Here is an 11,827-nt window from a genome sequence, read left to right as displayed (position 1 = left end):
CTTCGATGTAAAACTCAGCATAACAAGCAACCCCTTGCGGAGTAAGAGAATATTGATATCTACCGGTTACATTAATATTAAACGAACGTTTGCTCACACTCATTCTTTTACATATCAAGATACAAATCTATCTTACTCCAATGTAAGTGGCTACTTAACAATACACTGTGGATAACAACTATAATGTACTGAGTTATTCTCCACGACAACCTTATTCCCTAATATAACACAACCCTAATTTTTCGCTCTTCAGACGTTATGGCAAAATACAGAAAAAGTTAAGTAAACAAATATTTCGGAATGAGTAAGAAAGATTAAAAAAAAAGGATGCAGAAGACTGAATTTTTCGGAATAAATTTTTGAAGAAAGAATGAAGCTCCTTAAATAAGCAAAAAATCCATGCGAGGGGTACAATAATTGGAGGGTATAGCGCATTTAATAAATACGTTATACCTACCAATTATTGTGGGTCAGTAAAATAACATGTATAACACATGTATTTCATGCGTTGTACCTTAACGGACAAACGTGTCAGTAATGTATAGCACATGTAATTCATGCGATGTACATAAAATGGTCACCAATTATTTTTTTCACCTATTTTTGTTCTTTGAGTCCAAAAACACAATACTTTGATTTCGGACTCCCATAAACGTGACTGGCACCCAGCTAACACTACCTGCTAGAAAAACCAATTTCTCATTATACACTTAAGCATTCGTTCACAACATTTAATAAGATGAATTAATAATTTGGAGTAATTAATTTATTTAATTATGAAAATCCAATCACAAAACCAAGCGAATAACTTTGTAGCTCAAATCCCACACTAGACCATGGAACATCTAAAAAAAGTTATACAAGTTTAATAATGGGTATGCAAACACCAAAAGAAATGAATGAGAAGGACTCTATCGGCAACTTCCACGAATAATGTGGTGGCTCACCTCAGAACAAACGAGATCACTTTTAGCGAATTCTTCGACCACTGGCTTCGTCATCAACACCAGTATCTGCATGGATATATAGGTAAGGAGTGAGTTATATATGAATATAACCCAGTAAGATCCTCGACCCGCCACTTTGAATACCTCTGGAATAAGTGTTAGAAAATACAAGCACACCATAACAAGAACAATATAATAAACAAGAAAATTATACAACAACGACCACAATGCCTCAAATATGTAACATAGCATATACAATGCTCACTGAAGCATACACAATGCCCCTAATATATCAAGAAGCATACACAATGCTCGAGTGATGTAGAAAGGCATACACAATGCCCCAACATCATGGCTCACAGCCGTATCAAATCATCAAATCCCACCTCATAGCTCACAGCCGTATCACACTATCAAGCAACTTATAAAAAATATTTTTAGTTTTTTTTATGTTTTTATTTTTCACAAATAATATATTTTCGGCTAGTCAAGGACCACCGATTCTGCCAAGTACGTTTGTCCCAATACATGGACCAGGCAAAGAAAACGCATATTTCAAAACGTGTTTTAGAAAAGCAAGTATCAAAACTTAAAGTCTCAGTTATCTCAAAAGGTAACTCCCCCAACCTCGCAACATCCAAAATACCAACCAAGCGCCTTCAATGTCATTAGTCTTTGCAAATATTAATTAACAATGTTAATTATGCTAGTTGGGGTTAGTTTACAATTTTATTTTTTTTTGAAATAGACAAATCAAAGTCAACCAAAAAGTCGACTCCCGTTAACATGGTTAAATCCCCAAACAAAGTTGTCCACGAGTCATAGAATCCAAATCTATAACCAAGTTTCAGTCTTGATGTCAATTAATAGGTCAAATCTCCCTTCTTCTTTTTTCAAAAATTCAAACTTGGAGTTAAATCTCTATATTTTACCCCTCAAATTGTGAATAAAAAAATGATAAATATGTTCCAATACAATAGGTTACATTCAATATCGACACACATATCCTACATATCAGTTCGTATATCTAAAAGAACAATATTCATGAAATAAAATTCGGTAATACCTCTTTCGCGGTACTCCTGAAACATCAAATAAGCCGACTTTGATTTCTCGCTCAATCCTTAGCAAACAAAGGAATACTTTTATCTCTTTCACCAAAAGAAAAAAATCCATCACCCAATGATTGCACTACCAAAGAGGCCAAATAGAATTACGTGTTCTCTCTTAATTCTGCCGACACCGTAACCCTTCCTTCCTGTAGCGTTTTTTCTATTTCTTTTCTTAATAGTTGAACTAGCTAATAAGAATTAACCTACTACTTGTTAAATGGATGGGCTTGCCCCATGTTAGCCCTCCGTCGTTTTGGGATTGAGTTGGCAACGAAAGCGTTGTCAAGGCAGCAAAAGTGTTGTCAAGCTAAGGTGCACGAGGTAGCACCAAGGCAAACCAGAAATGGGCAAACGATGGCCAAGGTCTTGAGACAGCCAAGACATGCGTGGTAAAGGCTTGACAAGGCAGTGTGGGCAAATTGGTGCGGCATGGCACAACATGCGCGCCAAAGACAAAGGACGGGCAACTCGGTTTGTGGTAGCGGCAAGTACAGGCTATGCTAAATCAAGATAGCGCGGAATGATAGCGAAGGGTCTCAATAGCTAAGGCAAAGCTATGTGAGGCAAAAGACAAGCAATTGCATGAGTAAGACAAGTATTGACAAAGACTAGGCAGAAACGCGGCTAAGGCAATGTGCGTGCGACAAGAGTGCCGGGTATGTGCGGCAAATCATGGGCAGCAGGTTGCGGACAAGGCATTGGTGCGGAGCAATGTCAAAAGGCGCCAAGGCTGGGCGAAATGCTAGCCTTAGGGCGTGCAATAACTGACCAAGTAAAATGAGCACATGCAGTACAGATGCCAAAGTAGTGGGCGTTTACCTTTTTGTAATAACTTGTACCTATGTCTGAGTAGTGCTTGTATCTATTATCATTTCATGTGGAAAAAGGCCTAAATAGTTAGAGGATGTCAACTACAAGTTAGGACAGATTTAGCAATGCTGTGTGACAGGCTTGTTTCAGTGGATGGTGGGGCCAGTGATCCACCAAAGGGCTAAATGCTCCATAATGAGGGCCGAGTGCTCCACAAAACAGAGCTGAGTGCTGAAGAGGGCCATTTCGTGGGTGAGTACCCCATTAAATGGTTAAGAGTTTATTTAGTGCTTTGACTGAGAAAAGCACTAGAATGGACTGCCCCTTTGTAAGTTGCCCTTTCAAATCTGTCAATAACAGCCCATATATCTATATATATAGGGCATTTTCGTGATGAAGAGCATCAAGACTGAGAGTGGTCTTAAAACAGAGCATCAAGACTGAGAGTGGTCTTGAAAGAGAGAAAAACGTGTGAGAGTGCATGTTTAACTTAGGAAAGAGTTCCTAAGTCTCTTTTCAAGAGTGAAAACACCTAAGGCTAAGAGTAGTCTTTGAGATAAAACCTGAGGGTTAAGAATGATCTTCTTTTGTACGCAGAGTACTTTGAGTTGAGTTTCTTTGTATACTCGAGTTATAAATATAAAGTTGGGAAAAGAGTTTCCTATAAATTGTGCCTTGTGTTTTTGTCGATTTATTGTTGCCTTACTTTTAATTCGTTGCCTAAATCAGTTCTAAGACTTACTAAGTTGAAGCTGCCCGAAAATATTTTAAGTCCATAGTTGCTGTAATTTTGGCCGAGTGTTGGATAGGCTGAAGTCAAGCGCGAGACTTGACTACTGCACAGGCAGGTTTCGACGGACAGAAACTGCGCCGTGTGACACCCCACTTCCCCATGACAACCCCTTGACTTTGTAGTTACAATTTTAATATAAATACGAGCAAGCAATTTACTTTGTTTCTCCAAAGATTTATTTTTTTAAAAAAAATATTATTTCCACCAGTACTTGAATATTATTTTTAGATCTCTAATACTTAAAAAATTAATAAAACTACTATCTGATTTAACATTATTGTCTATCTTTAAAAAATAGTTGTCACAAAAATATTTCACCTCTCTACCAATATACTGGAAAATGTTTTTCCCCTCCCAAACAAGCATCGATTTTCTTTAGTTAAGTAAATTCGTCTTTCAAATTTTACGAAGATAAAACATTTGTCATTATCTATCCCAAGCCGGCTTAATCGAAAAAAGTGGACTTTATTATATGTGAGAAAAGGTTTAACTTGCCTTATGAGTTGCCGACCGGCTTTTCAATTTTCTCCTTGTTCTGTTTCTGGATTTTCATATTTTGCTTTTGTCCATATTGGCAGAATATATTTAGCTGAAAAGACCAAGTACGAGACATATAGGAATCCAAGAACATGAAAATAAATTAATTAATTAATAAATAGGGGAATGGTTGCGAATCTCGTATTATGCACTTCACGTTCAATGATATATACATTCAAAAGCATGTTCAATCCATATATTATCTGTCTTTTAAAATTCCTGCATAAATCTTGAAAAAGACATAATAATCTTAAATAGAGTTTATTTTTCCCTTCTTCTCTCCTTAAACCTCTCACATAATTGATAATCCATTAATTGGAACAATAAGGGATATGACTTCCTCTTTATCTAAAATGCCAATTATTTCAAAACAAATTACGTTTGTCAAATTAAAACGACTAATATTTGGGATAGGAGATTTGAAGAGGACTTCCAAAATGAAAGGCTCTCAAAAATAAAGTAGCACGAAAAGAATTGAAGACCGAATAAGAGGATGTATGTGTATATTCTAGGTTCCTATACTTGGATGTAGGGGTGTCAAAGGTATGGGTCAGGTTGGATATGGATGGGTCGAAAGAGGGTAATACAAAGACGAATAAATTATCTGATCCGACCCTTATTTAATATGGATAGAAATTGGATAACCGATAGATTATCCATGGTTTCTTGAATATGATCATCTTTTTTTGTAGAATTTTTAGTTTTCCAAACTTGAGGAACTCCCAATTTGAGTTTTTGCAAATATAAAAGTTAAACCCATTTCGTTATCCATTTTTTAAGTGAATCTTATCTATGTTTGACCTATTTTTAAAAAGTTTATTATGCTGAACTATTTTTAAGTAAATAATTATTTTTTTATCCATTTTGCCCCCACCACCACTTCGACGGTTCAAATAACTTAACAGCGTAGTACTTAAAAACTATGTTTTGTATTATCCAAGAAGCAAACAATACAAGGATTAAAATTTAATTAATCACGTCGTGAACAAAAACAAATACTCTATTGGGAAAAAGTTAACATATAGAACACTCAAACATAGGAAGCTTCTTTCATGGAGTTTAAAAGGACCATAAGATTGAGGATGGGCTATGATAAAAAAATGTCTAATTTACCACAGTATAACTTTGATGAAAAGTTTTCCTCTTCATCAAATAAACTACCATTAATTACATTAGGTGCGAGGGTGATAACCTTAGTTTGTCTTCTGGTATCATGGGCAGTGTTGCAGACAAGTGCAGTTACTTTAAAAGATGGAGACAAACTTAACTATGATCATTATCGTTCCTACAGGTAAAAAATTTCACTATCCAGTCATTGTAATATGGATAAAACTTAACCGCACTCAATGTTTACAATGAAATTCCTAAGATTCCTCTTTCTCTTTTGCAGCTATACGTTATTTGCTGTGATAGCAGGAGTTGTTTACAGTATATTGCACATTCCTTTTGCAATATATTTCCTCATAACAAAGAAGCGTTTGATAAGTCACAAGGTCTTTCGCGTGATTGAATTCTACTGTGATAAGGTTAACTATAAAATTTCCACTCTTTGCCTTTATAGAATTTAAGAACCCGTTTGGCCATGAAAAAGATTTCAGTTTTTTTCTAAATTTTTTTGCTTTTTTTTCCGAAATCAGTGTTTGGCCATAAAATTTTTAATTTTCACTTGAATAAGAATTTTGGAATTTTTCGAAAATTTGAAAAACTCCAAAAAGCTATTTTTCAAAATTTTCACTCAGATCACTCACTAAATTCAAAAACAACCCAAAATTATATTCATGTCCAAACACAACTCTAATTTTCAAATATCATTTTCACTTGAAATTTTTTTTCACTTTTTCTCAAAATTTTACAATTCTTATGTCCAAATGCCCACTAAGTTATATAACCCCCACCAGTGTAAGAAATTACACTATCAGGTCATTTTTACTTAAAACGAGTAACCTCTTTTAGTTTTTTTATTGTAAAGATTAAAATTCGCACATTTTAAAGAAGCTTACCAATAATATAAGGGAATCTTAAGTACCGAAGAAAGACATTATTTACCAACAACAAGCCATTTTAGTCCTGCTACCAAAAATAGCCAAAAGAATTACCAATGATATATAATATTCAGAAAACATAGGCAAAAAAAAGATTTTTTTATTGGGTATTATTGTGATTCTTTGAAAACATATAGTTGAGACAATATACAAAATTTGACAAAGTTTGAAGGTGAGTTAGACTAGTTTGAAGTCAAAATTCATTACCAATGATATAAAGCATTAAAAAGGACAAAAAAGGAATATTTTTTTATGTGGGTATGAATGGAATTCGTTAATAACATATAGATGAAGCAATATACAAAATTTGAGCATGATTGGAGGTGATTTAAACTAGTTTGGTATCAAAATTTGTACTTAAAATCGAGTTTAAAAAATTCTTCTGCGACACATGTATCAAAAATGTATCACGTATGTATCACACACAGGTACACATGGATATACATGTGATACACATTTGATACAAATATGATACATATGTGATACACAAATGATACACATATTATTTTTTTTCATGTTCATCTTCTACTTCGAATTTTCAATTCAAATCACTTCAAAACTCCACCAAATTAATCATCACAAAACTGAGATTCAAACTCTTCAAGATGTACCTAATCTATTCTAATAACTAGGGGTGTCAATGAATATTTAAAAACCAACTAAACCGACCGAACCGTACCGTACCGAACCGATTTTTAGGTTTCTTTTAATAAAACCATAGATTTTTATATAAATCTATAACTGTACCGATAATTAGGGTAGGTTTTTTATTTTATGAAAATAAACCGAAAAAATACCGAACCGTACCGAATAAATTTACAATGTGAATAATATATTTATATGTTAAGTTTAAAAATAATAATGTATTAAAATTTTTCTTGGACCTTGGATTTATGAAACAGTTGCAAGCCAACAAGTAATTAAACTCAAAATCCTAATTCACAAACCTATTATGCTACTTCTATTGAAACTAAATTATTTTCAGTATATTCACTAGTAAGACACAAGGTATTGTAGCGATTAGGAGTAGCAACCTACAATATATTGAATATATTTTCTTTTGTATGAATTAGATTTATCTTTTTGAAACGTTTAATCTGCTATAAATTTTATTCTTGAATCTGCAACTTGGTTGATATCTTTTCACTCATGTGATTTATATTTTCTTTGTATTTGCTTAGTTTCATTTATACTGCTGTAGAATATTTGATAGATATATATTCTAGCCATCTTTCATATTTTCTTAATTTATCACCTTTTAAACTGTAAAAATATCTAGAGAGTTTTGCTGAGTCCTATAAAGTACGTATGTTATTGCATTTTACTTCTACTAGTAACTTTTACATGACATTTAAAAAAATTGCCGAAAATTTACCAAACCGTACCGATACCGAAGAAAAACCGACATGATTGGGACGGTTTCGAAAAGTCTAATTTTGGTTATATACAATAGAATAACCGAAAAATTGGTATGGTACAAAATTTATAAAATAACTGGCCGAACCGAACCATTGACACCCCTACTAATAACACCCACTCAAAGATAGCAAGAATTTGACTTTTTTTGGATATAAATAGCTAGTTGGCCAATATTAGTAATATTTTATGAATTGACCAATTTTTATAATAAACTACTTATAAACGGACTGTTTCCCTAGATGTTATAACTGCGATTTATATAACTTAAGCCCTTACTTAAACATACAACTATTCAATAAGAACAATGAACTGCACCTCAATAGTTTAGTTGGGGCCCACAATACGAATCTTCAGCCTGAAACTAGTTGTATCAAATAATAATTTCGTGAAATTCATGCAGATTATACTTTGCCTACTAGCAACTGGAGCTGCTGCAATGTTAGGTGCAACCATGGATTTACTGAGAATTCGTTATGAAAATGACAACTCCAAAAAACATGACTTCTTGAACCTGATGTTCATTCCAGCAGCATTCCTTTTGGCTGGATTTGTGGGCTCTGGAATATCTTCTGTCTTATCATCCTTTAGTCTCCATAAAGAATGAATAATTAAGATTGAAACAAATAGTGCTTCCCCTATATGTTCTTACAATTGTATTTTTACTAAAATCAGAATATATAGTGTGTATCCAAATTTACATGATTGTTGTTTTATATTGTATCCAAATTCAAATGTCTATTTGTTTTAAATTAATGTTCAATGTATATATTTGGTGAGATGTTCATTGCTGAGGCATATAGGAGCAACATTTTTGTTTCACTACTAGAAATTCGGCAAAGACCAACCAAGGTCGACCGACCAATTTTGGTCGGTCAAAAAACCGGCCAAAAAATCGACCAAAGTTGGTCGGTTTTTCAAAATATTTTATGTTTTAATTTTTTTTTACGAAACCGACCAACTTTGGTCAGTTTTCTTTGGCGCAAAAATGCGGGAAATTATTTTTGAGTCCCACGAAATTTATTTTTCAAGAAACCGACTAACTTTGATCGGTTTTTCAATCAAAATAAATAAAGATTAATATTAAAAAACCGACCAAAATTGGTCGGTTAATTCGGCCGGTCATTTTAAAAAACCGACCAACTTTGGTCGGTAATTTTATTTTTTAATAAAACGATCAACTTTGGTCGGTTATTTTCATGCGAAAATACAATTAAAGAGTGTAAATCAAATAAAAGACAGTCTTACAACAAAATGCACCAATGGTCTAGTTGTAGAATAGTATCCTGTCACAGTACAGACCCCGGTTCGATTCCCAGATGGTGAATCTTTTGATTACATAATTAAAAAAACGACCAACTTTGGTCGGTATTTTTTGCAATATTTTTTTTTTGAATTTAATTGACCGACCAACATTGGTCGGTAATTTCTGACCAACTTTGGTCGGTATGCCTTTCCAACCGTCAAAATACCGTCCACACATAAATGATCGCATTTTGGTTGGTAATTGACCATAATCGACCAATTTTGGTCGGTGTTTAGCGTATTTCTAGTAGTGTTTGATAAAGTCGATATTCGGGTTAATTTGTGCACATTTACACTATTTCATTGACCTTGTTGCTTTCCGTCAACATATCGGATAACTCTATTGTGCTTACCAATCAAGGTTTAAGCAGATAAGAAAAATTTATCTAATCATTAATTAGAACTTTTATCTCCTATAATTTTTACCAATTCAATTAACCGCTTGTAACGAACCGACCGGTCGTTTTGAGCTTTAGTCTTCTGTTCGGTGGTTTAAGGTCTCGAGTAGCTTCATATTGTGTATAATGCTTGCGTTCATGGTCGGTTTTGGTTTTCGTGCATTTCGGAGTTGATACGGAAGGATGGTTCTCATTTTAGAAACTTAAGTGGTAACAGTTGAGCGGAGTTTAACTTTTGTGTACACGACTCGGAATGGAGTTTGATAATTCTAATAGCTTCGTATGGTAATTTTGAACTTAGGCGTGTGTCCGGATTTGGATTTGGAGGTCAGTAGGTTGATTTGATACTTTTTGGCGAAAGTTGGAAAGTTGAAGGTTTTGGAAGGTTGAAAGGGTTAACCGGGAGTTGACTTTGTCGATATCGGGTCCGTATTATGGTTCCAGGAGTTGGTATAGCTCCGTTGTGTCATTTGGGACTTGCATACAAAATTTAAGGTCATTCTGAGTTGATTTGATATGATTCAGTGCGAGTTATAGAAGTTGAAAGTTCACTAGTTCATTAGGCTTGAAGTGAGGTGCGATTCGTAGTTTTGATGTTGTTTGATGTGATTTCGGGCCTAGAGCAGCCTGAGTTGTGCTATGAAACTTGTTGGTATGTTCGGTCGGAGTCCCGGGAGCCTCGGGTGTTTTTCGGATGGACTACGGATCATTTATCTATGTTTTTGAACTGATGATTATGATATCTGATGTTCTTCATCGCGTCCGCATAGAGATTTCATTGGAGGCTGGTATTTTGTTTTTCGCGGTCGCGAAGAGGCGACCGCATTCGCAAAGCTTGGAAGACATTTGTCTTCTCGTTCGCATTCTAGGATACGCGATCGCGTATACGGATAGCTGGAAGAGGCATCGAGGATTTGTTATTCGCGTTCGCAAGTGTGCTGAAGATTTGTGAGTCACGTTCGCGATTTTATTTTCATGTTCGCGAAGAACGTTTGGGCAGCTGTTGAAATTTGTCTTCGCGATCACGATGGTCTTTTCGCGATCGCGATGAGTAAATACCTGGGTAGAAAATATAATAGTATTCTATTTCGAGGGTTTTGTTATTTTATCACTTTTTGAGTTAGAGAGCTCGGATTTGGGCAATTTTGGAGGGGATTTTCACGTGTTGGATTGGGGTAAGTATTCTTGACCCGTATTTGATTATATTTCACGATTCTATCTTTATTTTGTCATTAAATTAGTGATATTTTTAGTAAATATACTACTAGGTTGTCTACCTAGTAGCTGATATATATATATATATAAAACAATCCCAAAATGGGTCGAAGTCTTATAATGCGACCAAACAAAACTAAAATGAGTAAACAACCACTAGCTATGACAATAAGGAATGTAAACAAACTTGGTAAGCTATCTATTACATGGATATGAATGTAAGCTTCTATAGAAGAATGATGCAAGTGAATCCATACGCCAAAGGCAATAACCAAATTAGTAGCACCTCTAATACTCTCACCAGGCGCCAGGTTATGCATTCCAATGGACAAGAAGCCACTGGACAAGGCAGTATTGGATTCCAAACAAATGCATCACTACATAGAAGTCATCCAGAAATCCCAGAAACATATGTAGCTTCTGTTATTCAACCATTCATTCTTGATATTGCAGCTTGGACCTCTCTCCAGCAGTATGTGAAGCTCTTGTTTGTTGTGTATCATACAACAATACAAACCAATCCAAACGAGCTAGCATGTGCATCACTACCATGGTGATGCATCTTAGAAAGCTTGCACCACTGCCTGTATTGCATTTCAAATCCATATAGTATCACACCATCTCCAGATTGAGCATGGTTACCTGCTAACACCTCTGAATGATAGTATAGTACACTCCAGTAGATAGCATTACACCCATAAGAATCCCATAATTTGATCCAGTTGCTAATAGTTGTTAATGAGGATGCCCACTTGCCCTAACAGTTCTATATGTTGCCAAACCACCCCAGACTGTGCATGATAAAATGCTAACATTAGTGGGAAGTCATTTAACAACACACTGAAATCAACAACATAAAAGCATGAGGGTATCTCACCTGATCATGTCTGGGCATAGAAGAGGTATATTTGATAACCAAGGGTATCTCACCTTTGCTAAATAATGTAGTGTCTTATTCACCTCATGCACAATCCTAGGAAATGATATTGTGCCTCCATTTATTTATAGTATTACTCCTCTTCCAAAACTCTCATGTGATCATAGTTGGTACTGCCTGAAACAAAGGCTTGAGTTTGGGACAACATTGAGCATTCCACCATGTCCTTACAGCTTGATGGACCTGCACCAAATTCACAACTATACCTGCTACTTGTAAAAAGGTCTTCCATACCCTGAATGCAGTAGAACTTATTAAGAACAAATGCTGAAAAGTCTCCTCTTGTGGTTGTAAACAACACAAACACTTAAAGAC

General features: G+C 34.9%; 1 protein-coding gene across 1 annotated transcript; it reads left to right on the top strand.

The window, feature by feature from the left end:
* The first annotated feature begins 5,299 nt into the window (after positions 1–5,299).
* LOC107770208 (CASP-like protein PIMP1) lies at positions 5,300–8,391 on the top strand. The gene is made up of 3 exons (XM_016589486.2): positions 5,300–5,490; positions 5,590–5,725; positions 8,061–8,391. The coding sequence occupies exons 1-3, from the start codon at positions 5,300–5,302 to the stop codon at positions 8,262–8,264; spliced, it is 531 nt and encodes a 176-aa protein (XP_016444972.2). The 3' UTR covers positions 8,265–8,391.
* The last annotated feature ends 3,436 nt before the right edge of the window (positions 8,392–11,827 follow it).

Source organism: Nicotiana tabacum, chromosome 12 (genome assembly GCF_000715075.1).
Source record: "Nicotiana tabacum cultivar K326 chromosome 12, ASM71507v2, whole genome shotgun sequence".
Taxonomy (NCBI): domain Eukaryota; kingdom Viridiplantae; phylum Streptophyta; class Magnoliopsida; order Solanales; family Solanaceae; genus Nicotiana; species Nicotiana tabacum.
Note: the sequence above shows the minus strand (reverse complement) of the source record. Positions and strands in the feature narration are given on the sequence as shown.

What these genes read in the sequence shown, in the direction of transcription:
- LOC107770208 (XM_016589486.2), top strand. Translation starts at nt 5,300, where the DNA reads ATGTCTAATTTACCACAGTATAACTTTGATGAAAAGTTTTCCTCTTCA. An exon ending in GATCATTATCGTTCCTACAG is followed by an intron (nt 5,491 to 5,589) that starts GTAAAAAATTTC and finishes TCTCTTTTGCAG; the next exon opens with CTATACGTTATTTGCTGTGA. An exon ending in TTGAATTCTACTGTGATAAG is followed by an intron (nt 5,726 to 8,060) that starts GTTAACTATAAA and finishes AAATTCATGCAG; the next exon opens with ATTATACTTTGCCTACTAGC.